The sequence below is a fragment of the Fonsecaea multimorphosa genome (assembly GCF_000836435.1).
Source record: "Fonsecaea multimorphosa CBS 102226 unplaced genomic scaffold supercont1.20, whole genome shotgun sequence".
NCBI classification, from domain to species: Eukaryota; Fungi; Ascomycota; class Eurotiomycetes; order Chaetothyriales; family Herpotrichiellaceae; genus Fonsecaea; species Fonsecaea multimorphosa.
The window spans coordinates 405,458-428,429 of NW_015971654.1; the positions used below are offsets into that span (position 1 = coordinate 405,458).

General features: G+C 53.4%; 7 protein-coding genes across 7 annotated transcripts; 6 read left to right on the forward strand and 1 right to left on the reverse strand.

Annotated features, from left to right (window-relative positions):
- Positions 1-5,621: 5,621 nt before the first annotated feature.
- Z520_08750 (uncharacterized protein) lies at positions 5,622-7,956 on the forward strand (the record flags this gene model as incomplete). The annotated part of the gene is made up of 3 exons (XM_016779246.1): positions 5,622-5,727; positions 5,900-5,998; positions 6,056-7,956. 3 exons carry the CDS (start codon positions 5,622-5,624, stop codon positions 7,954-7,956), a joined length of 2,106 nt encoding a protein of 701 aa, XP_016629753.1.
- Positions 7,957-9,711: 1,755 nt separating this feature from the next.
- Positions 9,712-11,296, forward strand: Z520_08751 (uncharacterized protein; the record flags this gene model as incomplete). Its single annotated transcript, XM_016779247.1, has 5 exons — positions 9,712-9,779; positions 9,851-10,495; positions 10,580-10,813; positions 10,876-11,207; positions 11,259-11,296. 5 exons carry the CDS (start codon positions 9,712-9,714, stop codon positions 11,294-11,296), a joined length of 1,317 nt encoding a protein of 438 aa, XP_016629754.1.
- Positions 11,297-12,798: 1,502 nt separating this feature from the next.
- On the forward strand, positions 12,799-14,735 carry Z520_08752 (uncharacterized protein; the record flags this gene model as incomplete). The annotated part of the gene is made up of 5 exons (XM_016779248.1): positions 12,799-12,848; positions 12,927-12,976; positions 13,082-13,398; positions 13,460-14,095; positions 14,169-14,735. 5 exons carry the CDS (start codon positions 12,799-12,801, stop codon positions 14,733-14,735), a joined length of 1,620 nt encoding a protein of 539 aa, XP_016629755.1.
- A 449-nt stretch (positions 14,736-15,184) lies between these two features.
- On the forward strand, positions 15,185-16,049 carry Z520_08753 (uncharacterized protein; the record flags this gene model as incomplete). Its single annotated transcript, XM_016779249.1, has 3 exons — positions 15,185-15,349; positions 15,405-15,576; positions 15,754-16,049. 3 exons carry the CDS (start codon positions 15,185-15,187, stop codon positions 16,047-16,049), a joined length of 633 nt encoding a protein of 210 aa, XP_016629756.1.
- A 4-nt stretch (positions 16,050-16,053) lies between these two features.
- Z520_08754 (uncharacterized protein) lies at positions 16,054-16,589 on the forward strand (the record flags this gene model as incomplete). The annotated part of the gene is made up of 2 exons (XM_016779250.1): positions 16,054-16,317; positions 16,452-16,589. 2 exons carry the CDS (start codon positions 16,054-16,056, stop codon positions 16,587-16,589), a joined length of 402 nt encoding a protein of 133 aa, XP_016629757.1.
- Positions 16,590-18,230: 1,641 nt separating this feature from the next.
- Z520_08755 (uncharacterized protein) lies at positions 18,231-20,816 on the forward strand (the record flags this gene model as incomplete). The annotated part of the gene is made up of 1 exon (XM_016779251.1): positions 18,231-20,816. One exon carries the CDS (start codon positions 18,231-18,233, stop codon positions 20,814-20,816), a length of 2,586 nt encoding a protein of 861 aa, XP_016629758.1.
- Positions 20,817-21,594: 778 nt separating this feature from the next.
- Positions 21,595-21,816, reverse strand: Z520_08756 (uncharacterized protein; the record flags this gene model as incomplete). Its single annotated transcript, XM_016779252.1, has 1 exon — positions 21,595-21,816. The coding sequence occupies one exon, from the start codon at positions 21,814-21,816 to the stop codon at positions 21,595-21,597; it is 222 nt and encodes a 73-aa protein (XP_016629759.1).
- Positions 21,817-22,972: the final 1,156 nt, after the last annotated feature.

Consider the following 22,972-nt stretch of genomic DNA (forward strand, 5'->3'; position numbering starts at 1 on the left):
AGGCGAGGTTGGCAAGTGATACAGAGGCAGATATTCAGGGCGTGGGCAACAGGATGGATGAGGTTGACAGAGAAATCTGCTCGCCAGCAACACGTTGGACAGCACACGGGCACACAGCGTTATGAGGGACCGATCTTGCATGGACCAAAATGCACGTCAATCAAAAGGACTAGCAGCAAGGTGGCCGCTGCAAGTGCGGCTCGCATCGTCTCTTCCGCGGCGTCACTCACACCGATGAGGCCCATTCCTCCCACCCTTGATGGGGAGGGTGTCGAAAAGGTCACACCAAAGATCCAGCATGGCGCAGTCTAGCTCCTGGGGCCTCGGCGAACCCCGTCCTGACGTTCAATCTCAACATCAGGTCCAGGTGTCATGGTTGTGATGAGCCTGGTCTCAGACTACGACGAGAAGACACCCCAGCTCGACTGTGCGACTGTGCAGGCGTCACGGTATGGATGCCTCAGAAATAGTGGGAGTGCAGCTAAAAACAAGAATTGGAACCGGTCTAAGCCATTCACATGGCTGGATGGTGTTTTTGCCAGTTGCGTTACTCCAGGCTCCGGGTCATGCAAACCAGGGTCAGGCATTATGGTAAAGACACACGGACAGCGCCGATCGGACTCGCTTGTTGTACGAGTAGCTGCTGAAGACACCACCACGATCAACACCACACGCATGTGCAAGCCTGGGGCGGGCCGAAGAGCGTCCCCCAGACACCGTTGATCTTGGGCGATTCCGAGGCCACTAAGCTTGCCAGATCAGCGACTGCAGGTGGCGCGGCCAGATCCAGTTGCCCATCTGGACACCAATCGCTAAAGGGAGCATCACAGACCTACGAGGTACTGATGCTAGGTATGAGCCACAACCACCCCGTTGTGGTGTTTCTGAGGTCAAACCAGAGTACCCAAACCCAATCGACGACAGTCAGAAGACTCTCTGCCAGGGGCTGGGCTTGAGAACCCTTGGCCATCCATAGTATCCGTTTCCATTACCGCAAGAACTCATTCAGCTATGAGGCTTGTCCGAAAGTCCTCTGAGATACTCGAGGGGCCTCCGGAGACTGTACTCATTCAGTCCAGCCGTGGAGCTCATGTTTTCTATACCGCACTCGAAGGGGAGCAATGCTCCCTACTCACAAAAACAGAGTATCCGAAGCACCCCAGGGCGGGCAAGTGGTGAGCTTCCTCCTCATCTCATCCTGATGCTCACACCGCCCTTCCAGAAAGTTTTGGCTATAACGACCGCTACTGTCGCAAGGACCACGAAAAGGTCTCCAAGATTATCTCAGAGATGCGCAAAAAAGGCTTTGCCTGGCTATTCCTGTTAAACTCTAATTTTCGATTACATACAAGCACTAGCATTGAGGTAAGAGAATCAAGTAAGAAGTTCGACTTGCGATGGAAAGCCCGGCCGTGTCATGTCAAGAATCTCAGCCGTCTCCGCTAGGTATACTCCTGCTATCAGTTCATTTTGCCACCAACAAAGGTCAAAGTTGGGAAGTTTGCATGCTCCAGACTTATGTCGAGATTTGCAGAATGAGGTCGGTAACTTTCCTTGCATGACCTCCTTGTTAGCCTCATTTGGAAAGCGATACTTCTACAATCGAGTCACATTTACGGATGGCCCCAGGTGCGCCCTTGTCAGATGTATGTAAGGCCAAGTTCGAAAGGCCCAATGGCTAGACAGAGCTGGAGTCCGGTCGAGTTCGAGGAGAACGTCACGACGCTCGGGCCACTAGGCGCTTTGAGGATCCTGTCAGAGTCCAGCTGAGCTTCGAGGCACCATGGCAGTCGCCTTAGAAGTGAGCCATGACAAATTTCACGGTTGTCTCGGTGAAGGCAGCCTCGGAGCGCATGATTCGCCAGGAAGAGGCAACAGAGTAGGTCATTTAATCATCTACGAGAAGATCATTGTCTGCGAAAACGACGGTAATGACAAGTTGAATCGGAGAGACTCCACGGCTGAAGTCAACTTCGCGCTCGGAGTCTTGAGAACGCGTGATGAAAAAAAGGCCCGAGTAAGCACAAGTACGGCGGAGATGCCTCTCTTCTCGGAGCGCCGGTGTTTCTCGGGTCAACAGTAATATGAGTATACTCTTAACTGTCCAAAAGGAAGAGTTAAAGCATCAGACCTTGAGCAAAGTATCCTGGGCCGAGGGGTATTGACCAGTCAAGATGGCAGCAGGACGAGTTCCTGAATGAGAACTGCTTCCGTGGACCATCCGCTTGTGGGCTTACTCGTACCGAATACACAGTACCTGGTACGCCAGAGTCCCTCAAGGACGTTTGTTGCGTTCAGTGGCTTGGATGAGAAGCCGGCCTGGCCAGGAAGTTCGCGTGGAGGCGTTGCACAAAGAGGAGGGGCGTGTGGAGTTGCAGACAGGGGAGTGGATGCGAAGTCGATGAGCTGAGTGGTTCGAGGATGGTCATGGGAATCTTGGGGTGATTGGCCAATGGTATCAGCTGACAGATGGTTTGAAGGTCACTCGCCGACTGGATTGTCGCCAGAAATCAAGAAATCTCGAGTGAGAGTGCTGAAGCTTTGAGCGCTTTGGGAATCGAGGCTACCCAGAGGGAAGGGATAGCCTAGCAATGGCTCAGAGCTTCGCAAGCTTTGCCCGGGGCCGTATCATGAGTGGACGGCAGCCATGGAGGCTAGTTGGTCGCCGTGACCGAAGGAAAAGGGAGCCATGGATAGACATTTCCGCCACGAGACAGGGGTGTGAAGGTGGTTTTGGGAGGGGCAGATGACCTGAGATGCCGCAAAGAGAACAGGCCGTCTCAAGCTGAATGGCGGGATGCTACGGCAGGCTATGATGCGATGAGAGCATGAGCGGGAAAAAAAAGACTGGATCTAGCTCGGGTTATGCTGCCAGTTGGCTCGTTCGGGCGACAAGCCTGGGTGGATTGAATGGCGATTAAGTTTTGAGGAGCATCAAAGAGATGATGAAAGACACCCAATAATGGGAGCCTAGAAGAGTCAAGAGAGTCATTAAAGTCATGCCCTCTGGTGCCTCTCCAAGCCCAAGACCTCGCAAGAGCCCGTCAGACTCCAGAGGTCATAGCGCCCCATGGCGGCCGCAGCGCCCACAGCGCCCACAGCGCCCACAGCGCCCACAGCGCCCACCTGACTGCCTAAATCGGTGGACCCCGGGTCCTCGCCGGATGCTTTCGTACCGGTGCTGTGGCTGCTGGCTGCTGCAGCACCCGAGTCAGTTGCGGTGCCCACAAGCACACCAGTTCTGGGAACCAGCACGGCGTGCCTCTTTATCCCCTTCAAGTATACTGGTGCTGAGGTACCTACACCTTAGGTGGGTAAAAGGAAATGCCCGAGTATTGTCCCATCCTCAGCCATCAAAGTACGGTAGCGACAGCTGCATGGAAGGTTTATCTTCGTTGCCCAGCACGAAGGGAAAGCGACTACCAAGTCTGCAGAAGTTGACGTCGTATATCAACGCAACGGAAGAACCCCTGTTCCCTGCTTCCATCATATCCACTGGCCGGCATCTTTCTCCCTTGGACTACTATTCTAAACTCCCTCCCCCTCCCAAAGTTCTAGTTTAGTTAAAGCAACCCTGGTCGCATGTGCCGTCTAAACCGTATCTCGCTCTGTTGCTGCATCAATCGCATGCTGCCGTCGGCGCTGCTGCATGAAAGCATCTGGTGCATATGCCACCCGCGCGCACGCGCACCCATGCACGCCCACGCCCGCACTTTGGGTAGCCCAAGAAACCAGAGGTAGAACCAGAAAGTATCAAGCATCCGGTGCATTGTTACGAGGATACGCGGTACATTTGATTGATACAAAGGAGACCATCATCTTGTGCCTCTGACGCCTTCGTGACAGACTCTAATCCCCACCAGTTCCCCGTCTACTCGACCACCGATCCAGACCTCGTGTTCTCTCTTGTCCCTCACTGGCGCCGCTGTAGTATTGGCTTACTTGCTTCCCACTCACACACACACCCTCGCTCACCCCCGCCGCCCTCCCTCGTTGCGTTTGCTTCGTCCTTCCCACCTCTTTCGCCCTCTGGCGCGTTGTCTGGCCGCACATCTCCCGCACCTCTTTGCTGCGAGGCTCTACGCCTGCCTATCCAATCTTGTCCAGTGCATTTCAGCCCACTTGCCATCGAAAACAATACTCAAATCATCCAGAGACGGTCCGCCTCATCCTCTCCAGTTACTCCTGCTCGCTTCTGCTCTTCGGCTCACAGCCTAATCGCCGAGCGCCTAGCTGCCCGGCAGTTCTGCGGAAATACCTCAAAAACACCAACCCCCAAAAAGTGTATCGAGTTGGTTCAGTTGCGAGATCCACTTGGCCTGCCAATGAGTCAAGGATACCGAGATACCCTAAACCTCTTTGCCTGGGACGCCCGCCTTAAGCTTAAGACACTCTTTGCACCAATTCCTGCCTGGCTCAAGCTGGTGAGGCCCTGGCGTTCGCTTTCGCCGCCGCGAGTAAACGTCTAATCGGTCATCCCCCAAAGTGCCCGTTCCTACATACAGGCAAGACTCAATCAATCAGTGATCCGGCTTCCCTTTTCCAAACCCGCATCGTCCCAGAGGTTAGAACCACAACTTAATTACCATCAGCAATCATCAAATCAAGCCGTCATCTCGCAATCCGCCTTCTCGTCCATTTCCATTTTTATCCTCCATCATCATCCATTTCTCAGTCTGATCGCACATTCCCCAGATTTCATCTCCATCCAACCGTCATCAGCCTTCCCTTCCAATCGCTCCGCAGGGGGCTCGGTTCACCCAACCTGACTCTACCGTGTCATCACTGGGTTTATCGCCACCACTAAATAATTGGACTGCGCGTCCCCTAAGCCGCCAAACTCGAATCTCCTCGGCAAAAAGTTCGTCATTTGACAGACACACTGACCATTTTGGGCGGGGGCACCACCAAATCTTGACTGACTGGCCTTGCCTAGACACAAGAGGGAACCGAAGAACCAGTCAGCGAGAGGTCGGTGCTAGGAGGCGACAGGAAAGAAAAAAGAGGGAACAAGCCATTTCTTGACCTTGCATCTGCAGGCTCCGAGCGCCATCTCCCGTTCTTCTCTTGTACTTCCGCACCTTACGACACGCCGCTACGCAGCTCACAGATCAAAAAAAACTCACCACTGGCCGACCGACTGGCGTAACCCGCCGACCAGCAGCGCCTCTTTTTTGGCACAGAGAGCCACTACTGCCAGACTAAAGACTCCCCCCAGTTCGAGCTGCATCCTTTGCCGTCCACCTCCACCAATCTACCTCCCGCCGCAGCCTCTGGTTCCAGCATAACCCTCGTCATCCTCGCTAACTTTACTTTTGCTGCACGCCTGCAACCGTGCTCTGCACCTGTGCACGCCTTGCTTCCCGCGCCTGTCTCCTCTGTCCGTCGCCGTCGCCATCCTCGTTGCACTTCAATATTCCTGTTGTCGCACATTGTTGAAGAGGCAAGGAGCGGAGGCACTGATCAGACGCAGGCACCCTCCCTAACCCTTGAAAGTCTGGGTCACCCAGCTCTGTGCTGCCTGGCAGCTCCTGGCGTGCTGATGCGGGTGCAGAGCCTGCGCATCATCACCACCACCATCTCCTCCACCACCACCACCATTTCATCGCCGCGGCGCTGAAATGTCCATTTATCCACCTACTCGTCAGCCTATACATGCTCTGAATGGTATCGGCGACATGAGCGATGGTGCAGGAACCATCGATCCTGCAGCTTTGAACGCTAGTGGTATGCCTTTTTCGATTGGTTTTCCCAACCTGACCACTGGGAACAACACCAGACATGCGTCGCTCAGGGGCGTGACCCATGAATGCATGCGGCGCATCGCAGACCCAATTCAATTCCTCTCCCATCTAAATTCTCTGTCGCGTGTCCTCGCTAACCGCCTATTTGTAAACAGGTGGATTGATACCGTCATCAGCTGAATCAGGCCCGCGCGGCATCAAACGAAGCAGATCTCCCGAACAATATGGCGAATATCATCCAGGCGACGACGATGGTAAGTCAAGGTGCAGCTTCCCGACGCGTTGGGATGTTCTGACAACCCAACCACCAGGCCCGCGCAAACGTGGTCGACCATCGAAAACACCCCGAACGTCTGCAGACTTTACTGCCAACCTCGACGCTCTCCCAACACCCTCCAGCCAAACCTCACCAGAGCTGAACCAAACGCCCAGAAATCAAGGAGGCCCACAGCTACCAGTCTCCACGCCGGTGCAAGCATCACCGCCACGGACCCTTCCTAAATCGACCATAAAGGCGCTGCCGACGGTGAGGGACCATACGAGCGATGTGCTGCAACCCGAAGGAGATGAATACATGCCGCGGGAGTACGACGAGGCGGGCGAGAAAAAGGTAGACCAACTGGGCTACCTCCAAGGTGGACGGGAATACAAGATCAGGACATTTACCCTTCCTGGGAGAGGGCAAAAGCTGTTTATGTTGGCAACCGAATGCGCGCGCCAACTTCAATACCGGGATTCCTATCTTCTCTTCAACAAGAACCGGTCTCTCTTCAAGATCATTGCCAGCGTCAAGGAGAAGGAAGAACTTGTTAACCGCGAGATCCTACCTTATTCCTACCGGTCGCGCCAGATTGCTGTGGTAACGGCGCGCTCGATGTTTCGTCAATTCGGCAGTCGTGTCATTAAAGACGGTCGAAGAGTTCGAGACGATTACTGGGAAGCCAAAGCTATCAAGCAAGGATTCACCGAACAGGATGCTGCCGGCGAGAAGCGGCCTGGAGCCGCAAGAGCCAGAGAAGCGGCAGCCCAGGACCAGTTGAACGCTCGCGCTAACGTCGCGGCGGCCTACGGCGACATCGTCTACAGCAATGGCCCAGGCTACGGAGCTGTGCAGCCGCCAGCTCTTCATTCCGGGATTGCATCAACCATGGCGCAACTGGCTTCCTTCGATCCTGCTTACGAGTCGAGGTACAAAGATATTGTGCGACCAAGGCACGACATAACAGGCCCCCCATATCAAGACCTCACTAGATCAAGTTCTGACGTGGAATTGGCCAGCCAAGCCAGTCATGCCGCTGAATACAGCAAGACCATCAATCAACAAAATCGATACAGGCGTGGGCTTGTCGAAGACTACTGGCGTCGACCACATGAGCCGCCTGTGTCAACACCCCCTCCTGCAGAAGCTGAAGTTGCAACGACGACTCATCCGTTCTCGTCTCCCCGATTCAACACGAGCGACGTCCCATCTACTCAGCCCAATTCAATGTCGCATCCTTCTCAATCTTTACCCCCGTCGATGAATCCTCCCTCTTTTCCACACCAGCAGCCTCCTATTCAGTCACCCGTCCGCCAACCAAATCTACAGCAGCCTTTTTCGCGCGAATCATCTCAGTACACCCCTCAACACCCAGGTTATCAAAGATCGTCTTCGAGTCTCTCCATCTCGCAACCCGGCTCTCAACAACAACCATTGCCTTTTGGGGGCGCCGGATTTCCTCATGCTCTCAGCGCACAACAGCAGCAGCCGCAGCAGCCGCAGCCGCAGTCGCAGCAACAGCAACAGCAACAGCAACAAAGCTGGGGAGCTCCTCCACCGCAGCCTCACCAGTCGCCAGCTGTTCATCGCATGACTACGCCTCAGTTCTCGCCTAGCTTAGCACAGGGGCAAATTCCTTCGCCTTTACCCGGCGGCGCACATGCTAGTCCGTCTCCTCATCCGCAACAGATGCAGCCACCACAGATGCCATTGCTCCACCATCAAGGGAGTTCTGGTGGAATTGGAGGACAGCAGCTTTATGGACCTGGAGCAGGACTGCAGGCAATCAATGCCGCTGCAGGATATGGGGCTCTCGGTATGGGTCAGAGAGGCATTTACCCCATGAGCGGACAAAACCAGTTTATGCAACCTAACCCGCAACATGGACAAGGATGGCCTGGCCCTCAGAGCCAAGGCCAGGGCAGTGGACAATGGAGCCAAGGGTTTCAGTAGGACTTTAACCCCAATGGATTTGAGGTTCAAAACACTTTGAGGGCGGAAAAGGAAAGTTGACAAAGAAAGCTTTGAGATTGATAATCGACGGGGTGGTTTTCGCCCTTCTACCACGCATCATCAGTTGGACGGGATCCGACTCTACTTCTGAGAGTTGTACACTCAGTTCTTCGGTCGCCACCTGGATCACAGGACAGCACAGGACAATGGCAGATACAGTCAGATATCTTGTTCTTGGGGGTTTGAGTCATGAGTTGCATCGGAGGGGTGTTGCATAGCGAGGCAGGCGTAAGAGAAATGTTCTTGGGGTCTGGACTGCTGAGCAATTCATGTTGGGAGGGTGCACAGTGAAGCGCATGGAACGGGGAGTGGGATGCATTTGAAAGGGTGGAATTGCGAGGTCCAGTGGACTTTTTTCTAAGGGGGTTTCATCATCTTTTTCTCTATTCTTCTCATGGGCGATGGCTTGGTTTTGGCCCTCCTTTGTTGAGGGATTGACAGAAGGAGGTGGAGGCATGGGGGTGTTGACGAGTCGGGATTCATCATGGCTTGGTTTGTTCCTGCTTTCCAAAGTACCTGGGTTCTCTTGGTTCTATGGTCCTTGTTTCCTCGTGTATTATCATACGGCATTTGACACCCCCTTTGCCCTTTCTGATTTGTTGGTCTGAGGGATTCTCACAGCATTGGAAACGAGGGACACGAACGGATGGGAAACATGTTGCGAGTTCTGTGTTTTTGGATTGAACCCTTACCTCTACATAGCAGTTTTAATTTGTGAATTGACAATCCCAGCTTAATGGTGGAAACACAAAAATAACTACCGCAGTTACCGCGATCTATGTATCGGCGTGATGATTTTGAATGCATCAAGGCATCAAGATGAGGTTCCATCTCTTCCCACACTCGGTCTTCGAGCAGCATTCACTCTCAACGGCCTGCGAATGAGTGACTCAACTTATGCATTCATTACGCATCTTATGAAGGGGACGATTAAATCGTCCGACTTCTTGACTTTCACTGTCAATCATGCCGAAGAGGCGCAGGGGACGCCGGGAAACGCCAAACATCGCCTCCGGCAGATGACCATTCAAAGCCCCATCATCAATTTTTGCAGGTACAAAGTCTCGAGGTTGGGTTATCCGGGCCTGCCTTGGTACGAATAACAGCCATTTCTGCAGCGATTCGGTCACTGAGCTTCCCATTTTTTCACTAATCATTAATGTGTCCTCTCTGCCCAAAGTCCGGGACGACGGCGTCAATGTCTAGAGGGGAAGCAATGCCGTGGGGTCGATTGAGACCTGCCAGCTCTGCCAGCTTGCCCAGCTCGCCCAGCTCTACAGGTAGGTACATATCTGCCGGGATAGTGGGCTCAACAGCCCCACGAGCGGGCGCGCCACGGCTGGCCACGGCCACTCCTGATCGTACAAAGCCTCGTCGACATCGAGCCGGCATTGTGAATACCTGCAGGTGCAATTTTTTGATTGAATAGGCTGCAGATCTTCGCCTGTCGCTTTGGTTTTATTCCAAATTGTTTTTCTTGGACGCAAGACTTTCTGAGGGCTCCCACCATTCACACCCAGAGTTCGTACCACAAAGTGACGGTCCTTGCTTCTTCTACCTAAGCGAACCATTTCTGGGGGACACACGCCATTGGACTCGGTGCAGTGTTGAGTTTGTGTACTCGGTACGCTGTGTATACCTCATCTGTGAGCTCCTGATCGACAAAGACACAATCAGAAGTCGACTATAGTACGGATGGGGGAAGCTTCGAGAGAAAAGCAGTATGCTCCGGCGAGCGTTCCGCTAAAGGTGATAATTATAGGGTAGGCTCCGCTCCAAACGGAAAAATCCTATTCATACGAGACAAGACACTGACCGGGTTGGACGCTTCCAGAGCGGGCATTGGTGGTCTGGCTGCAGCATTGGCTCTTGGGAAACGAGGCCACGATGTCCACATTATCGAGTTTGCTCCCGACATCCAAGAGGTTGGAGCCGGCATCCAGTGTGCACCGAATATGCTTCGCATCCTGGATCGGCTGGGGGCAGGTGCCAAAGTTCGACGAACCGGTGTTGCTCTGGGTGCCATCCATATCCTGCGTTGGCAAGGGGGATCTCTCCTAGGCAGTGTCCCCATCAACCAGTCCCACGGCGAGCAGTTTGTCGTTCATCGCGCGGACCTGCAGATGGCTTTGCTGGAGAAAGCCATGGCCTTACCCAATGTGAGGCTGCAGACCAACACAAAGGTCGAAAACGTCCAGTTCAGTCCGGCTGCGGTGGAACTCAACGACGGTTCCACGGTCTACGGCGACGTGGTGCTCGCGGCCGACGGCATCAAATCCATGGTCCGTGCGAAGATCCTGGGTGACGACAAGGATGTCGCTATACCGACCGGGGACGCCGTCTTCAGGGTCGTCCTCACCAAAGAGACCTTGAGCAACTACCCGGAACTGATGCCGTACATCGAAGAGAAGAAGGCAATCCGATGGATCGGACCAGGGAGACACATCATTGCCTATCCTGTACGGAATCATGAGATATAGTAAGTCTCTCTTGAGATGCCCAGGATTGGGTTGCTGAAAGAGCTTTCTTGAGATGGCCAGAATATATGCTAACGACTACCCAGCAATATGGCACTTGCTCACCCTGATCGGGGTCGGGTCGACGAAAGCTGGACAACCGTGACATCCAAGAAAAATCTACTGTCGGAATACGAAGGTTGGGATCCAAACCTGATCAAAATGTTGGACCTTGTCCCCGAAGGGGATGTTTTGGAGTGGAAACTGTGCATGCACATGCCTCTCCTGCGATGGGTGAGAGGATCGTGCGCGCTGTTGGGAGATGCATGCCATCCCATGTTGTAAGTCTCCTCTCTCTCTTTTTCGTCACCCCGAGGAAACGTACGCCTGATATCTTCAACAGACCATACGTAGCTCAAGGCGCCGCGCAAGCCGTGGAAGACGCTGCCTCACTGGGAGTGGTCCTATCCTCTATATCATCCAAGGACGAAATCCCCGCCGCGCTTCTAGCGTACGAGAAGGCGCAGAAAGCGCGGGCCGAGCACATCCAACAGTCTTGCTTGACGACACGGGCTGCTCTTCATCTGCCCGACGGCCCTGAGCAGCAAGCCCGTGATCAGAAATTCAAGGTGCTGTCCTCAGGGGGCTCCAACGACGACAAATGGGGTGATCCCGAGATGCAGAAGTTCCTGTGGAGCTGGGATGCGGAAGCCAAGGCAGAGGAAGCTTGGAAAGGTGAGGGCTTTTTCTATCTCGATTTGGCGCCCAACGCTGACTTGCCAACAGACATGAGTCATGAGTCGCGCACTCAGAGTCGGTTGTGATTTCAGGGACCAAATGGAGCTTTGGATAACCAGCGCTGCATACCTTTTTTGAACTGCATAGACCTCAGGGACAGCGGGGAGTTCTCCTTTACTGATCGACCCAAGCGATGGGATGCACATATAACCGGTGGACGTGTGTATAAGAGATATATCTCCTTTCAATAGACAGATCGCTCTGCTCGATCCTGGATCAATATTGACTTCTTAAAAATTGCGTGTCATTCGTCACCGATGCCCAACAAGGCACAGTTCTTCGTGTCTGTCTGAAGCCCATGCTGAGATGCCGGCTTGCCGGGAAGCAGGACAAAGGGAAGCTCTCATCGCTAATCAGCGTCAAAGGACTGCAACTATCGGTAGCATTTCCTGAACTGGCGTCAGCTTCCCATGCGCCTGCACCAATGGGATGGAGGTGCATGTTCATGCAGCATTAGCCTGAATCGCAGGACATTCTTCATGCACCCAAACGTGGGTGGCAGAAACATGTGGCAATCGGACGATCGGAGAGCCCAAAGACCCCAAGGAGCAAAGCCCGGTGAGCCCCAGCTGGTTGTTACCTATTGTGTAGCGAATTCGAGAGCGTGGAGAGGCAGGACACCTCGACGTTCTGTGTTGCTCGGCATCCGAGCAAATCGAACAACTCCCCTTTTGATCTTCTCGCTGAGCATCCATCAAATCGACGCTACCTTGACTGCACATGGAGCTCGCCCGATCGTCCGGAGCATCACAAAAACTCAAAACAAATGCGGTCTGGACACGGGCCTAAATCAACCCCCCGTTCGACCAGGTGGCAATTATGGGCAACAGACCGACAAAGGCAGCCTGCAGCGACGATCCAGGAAACCCACGTTGTTGGCAGATCCAGAATCCTTCCCACATTTGGTCCTCCTGGGTGCCCTGGGTGCCTCCCAGATCCTGGACTCGAGTTGTCATGGTGCCGTCACCCAACGAGTAGCGCCTGCTTTAGTATCTGCCGGGAGCCCGCTCCTCGACGGCCAAACCAGCCGGTATAGGTCAAGACGCCCAGCCCGGCCACCACTCACTGAAAGTCCAAGACTGGCGTATTTCCGGGGCGAGAATGAAACTTGAGATGAGAGCCCCATGCCATTGCTCTTTGCTGCTTGCGTTGGGGAGTGGAGACCCCGCCTCGTCGCCCCACCGATTGCTCCCTGAACAAGCTTAACAGGTACAGAGGAGGCGGAGGAGGAGGACGAGAACGACCCTAGCGAGTGGAAACTGGCACTTGTTCGAAGCACCATCTCTGTGGGAGAAGGAGGCAACGGTGTGACCGGCCCCAGAAAAAAAATATGGCCGGATGTCCAGGTGGGAAGATCTGTTGCTTCATTTATCAAGTCGATTGATTCCTGCCCCTGCCACATGGTCCTCGCTTCCTCTCCTTCAACCACGTTCTTCTCCCAGTTTCATCCTTGAAATTCCCGTGGTCAAGGCCGAATTACTCTCCATCATTCTACCAAGTGTCGGCGCTTCTACAGAGACTGCCCATCATGACGGGAGACCACGAACACGGCCACCATCCTGCCCATTTGAAGCACAGGTGAGTCACAAAATCGTCCCATGACGGTCTCGTGGCTTGATTGGCACACTTACTGACATTATTTGTGTCTTGCTCCAGCCATGCTCACGAAGAGGCAATTCCTGGAACCGTCAACTTGCAAGCTCAAGGTACGCCGCCTCAGCCACCTCCAGCTCTGGCTCTTAGCCATGTGGCTTGAAGGCTATTTTGCGGAAAAAGCTAATCTACACGATGCTGACGCTTTTCGTATTCAGAGGGCGATGATACCGGCTACGGACAAGCTCTGTTCCCCGTGCCAGCAGACGACCCCAACGACCCGCTACAATGGGGCAACTTCAAGAAGACAATGATTCTGTGCCTCTGCGCAGCGTATTCTTTCCTGGGGAACTCATCGTTGCTCGGTCCTTCGGTTTACATTGGCATCTATGCCGAATCATTCGGGATTGCCCCCGGCACGGCCTCAAACCTGATCTCATACCCTAATCTGGCCTATGGCTTTGGCTCATTACTTCTGGTTCCCGCCTATCTCAAATTTGGCCGACGACCTGTTATGCTGATCTCCATCATCTTTGTATGTCCACTCTCCCAGAACTCTTTGTCTAAAGCCTCCTCAGCTAACTAAGACTGACTAGTTCGCCGTGGGCCTGATCGGCTGTTCTCAATGCAATTCGTACGGCACTTTGATGGCTTGCCGCATCATCCATGCCTTTGGCTCTGGAGTGTGCGAGGCTCTGCCCGTGCAGCTTGTCAATGACATTTTCTTCCTGCACGAGCGTGGTCAAAGGCTGGGTTACTACACCGTTTGCCTCTGCTTGGGCGCCACGGGACCCCTCTATGCCGGCTACATGCTTGCGGGCGGCTACTCGTGGCGGCTGTTCTTTTACGTCGAGTTCGCCTTTGCCTGTGCTCTGTTCATCCTGGCCTTCTTCTTTGTCGAGGAGACCTGGTACAAGCGCGAGGAAATGAAGAGGATCCTTGGAGCCGCTGTTGAAGCTTCGCCGACCGAGAAAGGCGTCGAGGCCGATCTGCACGAGGTCGCAAGCCCTGCGCCGCTCAGGAAGTCGTTCGTGTCCACGCTCAAGCCGTGGGGCGTGTATGACCGCGACGTCTCGTTCTTCATGACCGCGGGCCGATCTTTCACCTACTACGCCGTGCCGTCTGTGTTCTGGGTGGTCTCGACCTATGGTATCTACATTGGATTGGGGGCTTTGGCATTCAATTACACCTTCCCTGCCAAGATTGTTGCTCCCCCTTACAACTGGAGTCAGGTAAGCTATACAAGCAAAACACGCGTGTCCGCGACCAGAAAGAAACAAGGCTGACCGACGGGGTTTTGAATAGACCAACTCCGGCTTGATCGCTGTTGGCAATGCCATCGGGTACATCCTCGCCATTCCGTTCACGACGACGTCGGACCGACTGGCGGCGTATCTGACCAAGAAGAACAACGGGATCCGCGAGGCCGAGATGCGCCTGGGCGTGCTCCTCCCGGCCATGCTGATCGGACCTGCGGGGTTGATTGTCTATGGCTACACCGCTCAGGAAAACCTGCACTGGATCGGGTACTTTGCGGGCGTGGCCATGTGCAATTGGTCAGCCTACTTCTACTTCACCTTCACGCTCGCGTACGCGGTCGACAGCTACACAGTCAACCTGTCCGAGATGCTCATCGCCATGAACCTGGGCAAGCAGGCCATCTCGTTCGGCTTCGGCTTCAAGATCCTTGACTGGATCCTCGAGAGCGGCTACGTCACTATCATCGCTGGCGTCTTCTGCGGCGTCCTCATGGCCAACAACCTCCTGCTCCTCGTCTTTATGTTTTTCGGCAAGCGCATCCGCATCGCCACGAGCAAGACCTGGCTGGCCCGGATGCATCGTGACACCCAAGTCGTGGGAGAATCACATTAAATTTAAAAGGAAAAGAGAAAAAGGGATGGTGGAGGGCAAGTGTCAACGAGGCCATTCGATCCATCTATCATTATCATCATTATCGAAGCTATAGCCACCATCATGGTGAGCGGCGCCAGGCTCTTGCGGTTGCCCGATCTCCAGCCAGCTCGCCAACCTGTATTGTCCTCCATATTGTGATAGTATGTCTTCCATACAGGGCATCTTTATCGGACATGGTTCCCGGCAATGCTTCCTATCCTGCTCATCCTGTTGTATATAGCAACGGACTCCAGGACGAAGCCAGTGAATTGATTTGGTCTTTACTTGGCTGTAATATGAGGCTCTGCCACTCATTTCTTGTCTGCACATCTCGTTCCCTGGTTCGACTTCTTGTTCCCTCGTTCCTTTTTTCATTCCTTGGTTCATTCATTCACTCACTCCGTTCATTCTTCGTTCACACTGCAACAATGAGCTTCAACGCCTTCGCCATGGCTGCGAAATTCGTCCTGGTCCTGTCCCTCTCCTTCCTCGTCCTGTCCGCTCACAAGGTGTTCTCGCCCGTGGCAGCCAATACTACCAATGCCAACGCCGCAGCGAATGTTTGCGACTGGCAGGGTGCGGTGCCCGCCGAAGTTTGTGCTCAAAGACAACAGCATTGACTGTCAGGACCAGTTGACGGGTCCATAGGAATGCGGCAGCTTCTGCGAAATGAGGAACACCTTCTTCTATGGGCAAGAGAAACTCTATGCCACTATGCCCTTGTGTACCGGAGCTATGGAGACTTCGCAAACGAGCGATCCCCCTGCGCAACCCACACAGAATACCCCTCGCTGGAAACCGCACAAAGCTGATGAGTCGTGTAATGTGAACAAATGGGAATTTCTTGCACGTTGACAGATTCCAGGCATGTCAACCAAAACTGGAAGTTCAAAGTGAACGGAAATTTTCAAATTGTCGGTCACAACGGTCGGGTCAGTCACGAGTTCAATCTACTAATGATGCTGCCGGCCACAATGCTAATTACTAGTATTTCTAGCATTACCGGTGGCTACAATTACAAGTGGGGCCAGAGCGAGAGCTTTCAAGTACAGCAAGGACCTCAAGCATGACGAATGCGGATATTTCACCTTCATCCCAATTGTGCGCGACACCTGTGGAACTTACTCGGAGAGGGAGTTTGGGACTATACCTGTGATTGTTGTGGACACATTCAGACAACAGTCAATGCTTGCGCCAAACCAGGCGGTGACGGCGGCGGATTCTGTTTGGTGGAATTCGCGTGTCATCCGTGGTGTCGCGGTCTTTGTCTACCTCAAACTGCACAACTCTTGAGCCGATGCCGGATGAGATGCAAGAAGCTCCCTTCAACCAGCATGGTGTTCGTCTGGATCGTGGCTTGGCACTGGCAAGAGCTTACAAGACCATGTGGAATGCTTCGTTGTATGGTCCTGTGGCAGCGCAGTCCGATATTGCCGTCTGTGACGACCACAAATCTGTCAACGCGTCCGACTGTGGCCAGATCGTGGCTGACTTGCGCGATCGTGGTGCCGACGAGGTTCCGGCGCTCAACGCAACCAGGGGGAATGGGTTCACAATCGCGGTAAGTCTTTCTGGACTCTCTGCCTCTGTCACCTAGATGCTAATCTCAATATATACAGACCTCAGCTACCTGTGCCCTGTACCTGACCTACGACGAGCACTGGGTGGACACTCATTGTGTGGTCACTTTTCTAGAAGTCGCGGCTGCGGCGCAGTCCATCTACGACACCTGTACCAAACACTACCGATGGCATGGTTGGAGGGAGTCATGTTGTGAGACACGTCGGCAATTGTGGAGCCACGGTGACGTTCCTGCCAAATCCTGTCAACTGAAAAGATTATTCAGACTGCTATCGAAGCGTGGGAGACGACATGATCCAAGTGATTTGCCGTGCCTTGAAGATGAAACAGACGGAGAGAGATCTTGTAACTACCACGGCAGACAAGTGTTATGAAACAAGCAGAGAAAGGAGCCGGCAAAATTACTGCTGCCACCATCGTCAGAGGCATGAAAACAGTTTGCTCTCAGAGGACGAAATACTCGGTACTCACTCAAATCAATGAATGATTTCGCAAGCCATCTCGTTTCGAAGTATTAGAGGTATTACTTCTTCTTCCCCTGTGCTCTTTAATTACTCGGCACAGATTTCCCTGGTCGAACAATCAAAAGTGCCTCCCCAGAAAAAGACCCGTTGTGCCTAAATTCTGGCCCCGGAAATGACCCATCTTTGGCCTTTGGCTGTGCCAAGTCCTTCATCTTTTTCAACTTGGGGCGTCATCACAGAGTTAAGCGCATAGGCGAGCCCCAAAGAGGGGAGAGCTTCGCCCTCTTCTGATCCGAGCCCCGGAGATTCTTCTGTGGCCGAAGAGATCCACTGAGTTACTGGGGTTGTGGAGGGAGAGTGGAGGGGGGCGGCGGACTAACCTTCAAAGTGGTGGCGGGAACGCCATCTGATTAGCAAACTTGACTGCTTGGACTGGGACTGGGGGAGCCCGGGGGGGGAGCAGGTGACCCTTTTTCAAGCTCTGTTGACCAAGTTCTCGTCGATGGGCGTGTCCTGTACTGTCTTGGATGGGTGAGGAGCTGAGCAGGTGTGAGTGAGCAACGAGTGAAAGAAAGACTCGATGAATGGACTGCGCCCTGCCTGAACGGAGGAAGTGAACTACCTACCTAGTAGGTAGGACTAGTACTAAGGGATCCAGCATCGGTATTTTAGATTCTCCGGCTCCCGGAAGCTGCGCTCGAAACCCCAGAAAAATCCCATGAATCCTGGGATTGACGGATCCTCCACTCACCATCGCCTTCTTCCTTTTCTTTATTCCCAATTCGCTGGGAATCAGATTCATTCTTGGAGCCTCTCTAGCCTCCCTCCACTTTTCCTTCTGTCAAGGCTTCCACACGCGAATCAGCAGTCACAGGCGCCCACTCGCGTTGCCCTCTCCGCACCCTCACCATCTCGCCCATCTCCTTTCCCCCTCCTCAACCGTTCTCCCTCTGACGCCTCTCATCCCCGGCTTCTAACAACAAGAGTGGCCAAAACAAGACCCTGAGCTTTTGAAAGGGCGAAATCATCCAGACCTCCAGGCTATTTCGACTACCTAGTCATTACACAATCTCGACCTCTATTACCTTTCCCTCCACCGCTCCCACATTCTTTTCCCAATTCAACACCTCTCCCACATCCTCGCACAGGTCCCCCTCCACATATGCTCAAGTCATGGTCTTGCGACAGTGCACCGTATGTGGCCGCCGTTTCACAAAGACCGAACATTTCAAGCGCCATGAGCGCTCTCGTACGTCAAATTTCACCCTACCCCGCGCTAGCCTTTTACTCATGCATTGCCAGACACGCGAGAACGACCCTATCCATGTACTATCTGTGACAAGGCTTTCTCTCGCAGGTTCGTGCTTCCTTCGAGCTTTCTATTTGTGTGGTTGTTAACTTCAAATCTAGCGATGTCTTGTTCCGGCATATGAAATGCCATGCCCAAAAGAACGACAAATCGACTCCTGCCAATGCTTCCTCAAGGAGGAACACCATCTCAGAGGGCGTTCCACCTCAGCCTTCCCAGGATGAGTTCAACATCAACTCTCCTGGCGCCCTTGCCAATGGGCCCCATACGGGGATCCCCTTGATGCAGATTCTCTCTCCCAGTAACTACCTCTCTCAGACTGGGAATGATCCTTCTCAATCTGCCAGACAATCTTCGATAGATGTGTCTAACCCTTTTCTCGATGCCTCGTCGAATCCCAGCAATGCTCTTACCATACAGCTGCCTGGGTCGGCGTGGACGATGCCTTCCCCCATTACCACCTTGAACAACAAGACCTCGACTTCCTCACATGCCCAGAAACAGTCTCCATCGCAGAATAGTGGTGAAGTATCAACCTTTGAAACTTCGGTCACCAGCCCCCATAACAACCATGGGCAGACTCCCAGATCTGAGATCGCGCCCAACCAATTTTCCGACAGCCATATTGAGTGGCTTCCTCAGACGGACAATTCCAGCACCAGTAATTTCCACGATCCTTTTCAGATGTGGTTGTTTCCCTCCTTGGGCGACTTGGATCAATCTCCGGACTTCCTGCAAACCTATGGCATCCCTGATCCTCAACAGCCATACCAAGATTCGAAAGATATGGTGAATGGCAGGGCCTACGACCCTGTGGACAGGACGAAAAATATCGCCAAGGTCCCTCGGGAACGCTTCTCTAGGGTGCAGCGATGCTGGAATCCACGTCCAGGTCGCGTCCATCGCATCATGCCAGTGCTTTGGAGAGAAGTTGCTTCATCGCCAATGGACAACCTTTTCTCCGAGTCGCCTGTTGCAGATGACTTTCGGACCGCGTCGAACTGGGGTCTCGATACTGATTGCAGAGTTCGATTGAGGGACACATTCCGTACCCCCGCTCCGTCGGCATACCACTCGCCTAAACTGCAAGCAGTCGTCGATCCAGCTCTCTCATCTCAACAGCCAGCGAACGAAGAGTTCCCTCCCGCCGAGATACTTGATATCGCACTAGGCCTTTTCTTCCGTCGATTTCACCCTACTGTCCCCTTTATTCATATTGCGACGTTCTCCGTTCGAAATACTCCTGCACCAATGCTGTTCGCCATATGTCTTATTGGTTTGAGCATTCTGGGGACCACCGGCGCCACCAGATTTGTGTCCAAGATGTTCCCCAGCTTTTTACAACGTGTTTGTAATGATTTATCGGCCTGTGCGGGATTTTCTGCCACGCCGACGCAACAGATGGTCCTGTTTGCAACGGGTCTGCTGACGCTGAACTTATCTGTTATCACTGGAGACAAAGATTGCTTTAATCAGAGTCAGATGCTGTATGTTAGTCTGTTGGCTATGGTCCAGCAGAACGGGCTGTTCGCGGCCGGTGATGGGCAGTCTCTCGACGTGCTTCTGTCCGAAATGTCCGAATCCGATGATCGTTGGAAGGCGTGGAGCAGGATAGAGTCGGCGAAGCGTCTGATCCTCGGACTGCTACTATGTGATTCATGGTACTCGAACTTGTTGTCAAAGGCACCGATCGTGCGATCGGAATCCGTCTGCGTCGTGGCGCCTTGTGATGAAGCCCTCTTCCAAGCGAAATCCGCGACCCAATGGCAATCGCTGCTTCGCAGTGGTAAGAGCCAGAGTGCTCCAACCTTCAGGATTGAAGACCTGCACAAACAAGATATGGCACCAATTGGGAACTTAGGATACCTGGGCCGGTCATCACTACTCGCATTGCTCCAGATCCAAGTTCTGGAAGCTTATCAACGGCTTATGCCTTCGGATCAATTGACTATTGGGTCATACATACCGTGGCACGTCTACGCCGGCGATGCACGTGCTAGCACGCTTGTACCAGCGCTTCTCGCCGCTACTCACACCGCAGGCCCGCTTTCGAAAGTCGACGACACGAATTGCATTGTCCTCTGGCACAGTCTATGCGTCATGCTCTTGTCAGATTTTCGCATGTTTGAGTTGGCAGCCGGTCGCCACGGCGCTGCTCCTGCGACTGGTGCGTTGGAGAATATTTCCCAATGGAGCCAAACGCAAGCGGCGCGCAGGGCGTGCGTACACGCAGCACAGACGTTCAAACTCATGTCTGAGCGCCGAGTCAGTGACAACGTGACGATTCATAGCGTAACAGCACTCTTCGCCTCGGCACTCGTGCTCGGCCTCTACCTCTTCATGGTGAACCCGAGCTCCGGTCGGCAGGGCACCGCGCCCGTCGAGCTCATGGACGCGGACCCGGACTGGGCCGAGTTGGGAGACATGGGTTTCAAAGACGAAAGCCTGGACCCAACATCCGCCGAACGAAATCTCACCACCAATCGCGAGGACGAGCACTTCAGTCTGGTGTATCAATTCGTCAAATATGGCGGCGCCCTGTCCCTGGGCGGGGTGGCACATAGTGGCGGATACGAAGGTGCCAGGCGGGTGCTGTTGGACTTTGCAAACCTGATGGACGGCATCAGTGGGAGGAGGCTGAGGACGTTTACGCAGGTGCTGCATATCATGAGCGACGATCTGATGAATGTGGATCCGGCATTGTAGCCTACTACTAGGCCATGCATACCATGCTATGAGGCCGAGATACGCAAAGAAAGGGAAAACCAGAGTATTCCGAACATCCTTACTCGTGGAGTGTTGCCATGTCAGAGTGTGGACACTAGGTCCCGACCTCTACACCATATGTGCCAGGAGCTCTCTCGGGGGTAAGGGTGTCACACGTTGACGTAGAAAAAAACCCTTGAATGATAAACCTCCTTGAGAGCAGAATGTGCGTGCGTGTGTGTATATATGTATGTGCATACCTAGGTACCTTCTTCATTCCTCCGTCCTTTACGACTTTTTTGTCACTTGTCACCCACCTCTCCTATCAAGGGCCCCGAGGTACGGTATACCGAGGAAGCACGTGCGCGTCACCCTGGCGCTTTACTCGCGTTGCTGTTGAATGCGTGGACCGCAATGACACAATTTGTTATTTGTTGGCAACCCAAGGAGAGAGATTGATGCGAAGCAGAAAAACTCCCCCGTTTTATTTTCTATTCTATTCTACTCTAGACCGTGTGTCGTCTAAGGTTCTATTCTATGCTGTATAGAATTCCGGGGTAGCGCAAAAGAGAAGACACACAAATGACTGGCACCACTGAATTCCCCAGCGGTGACATGTGTCTTTTTCGTCAAAAACTCCGTTCTAATGTATGTTGTTGCGATCCAATCCAATCGCCCAGAGCAAAAAGCCCCTCAAGCAAGAAAAACTCCGGTCTTCCCTGTTCGTTTTTGCGAAATCATTGTCCGTCTCCCCTCTGAGAGAATAATGTCTAGTCGCTCATGACTTCTGGCCGAGTTTCTTGAGCTGTTCATTGATGCCCTTCAGTTCGCCCAGTCGGACCTCCTCGCCCTGGTGCAGGATGTGGAGGTGCTCCTGCTTCAGGCGCCGGAATTCCTCGTCCAGCCGTTCGTGCCAGGGATAGAGGACGAAGACCTGGAAGCCCAGGGCCGAAGTGGCGATGACGAAATTCGTCAGGGAGACGCCGCGCGTGAATATCATGGTTCGTTGCTGAGGGGGGACCACACAGGCCCGATTTTTATCTCGCTTCTGGGGGAAGGGGGTTTGTTTGTTTGTTTGTTATACTGCTTCGTGGCGCTTTAGTTAGATTAGAAGGTTGCGGGGAAATCTTCCAGCGTGGGTTGGTGGGCCGGCGACAACGACTTACTTGTATCCGACAGTGCTTCGGGCTTTTTTATAAAAGTAAATCAAGCGTCAAAAGTCTTGCGAGCGAGACACAGGTGACGTACACTCAGACAGACAGACAGACAGGAAAAGCGACGGGCAATACCGTGGAGGCGGGTTGAGTGATTGACTTCCCCCTCGAGGCCTCCTGGAGCTCCAGGTATTGAGGATAAGGACAGTGGAAACGTGAGGGCTTTGAGGGAATAGAACAGAGGTGAAAAGAAAGGAAAAACGAAACTGGGGCGAGAAGAGAAGAAGAAGAAGTGGTCTCGTTCTTGCTTTCCTGCTTCGGGTAGTCACGACTCACGAGACAAGATGCCCAGTCTGACGCTAGATATTGATCGGAGGCGGATAAAAAAAAGAATGAAAAAAAAGGGCCAAGCATTTCAAAAGGCTACGAGTCGGGGGGCTCTGTTCTTTCCTGCCTCTTCTGCCCGGTGAGAAGGGTGACCATCTTTTGATTCGTTTCTGACGACCAGCGTTATCGGTGGTTTGTGAAAGGTGAGGAAACGTGAGATGGCGGTTCTTTCCACAGGCGGTTTAGTGCCATCGCGCCATGTGGATGTCATTGCCGACCGTGAGCGAATTCTGCAGCCTTGCTCCGATCTTCGGCCGTGATTCGGAGTCAAAGCCTGTAACTCGGTACCTACAGCACAACTGAACGTAGGGAGCAACGGAGTACTGCCGAGTAACCAAGAGGTACCTCGTCACGACCAAACACGCTCCGAGAGACAATGGAGATACCCACCAAGACGAATTCCACCTCCTACCTACGCAGGACAATCTTGCGGGAAATGAGGTCCTTCTGGGAGATCACGTCAACGAGAAAAAGCGCATGGGATAAAACAATATGGGAACCCTCCACTCTGTCGAACCCAAGACTGCCTTTCGCGCATTCACGCAGTACCGAGAACATGTCGTCTGGTGAAACATGAACGTCCCAAGTTGACTCTCCCACGGATGACGCCACTAT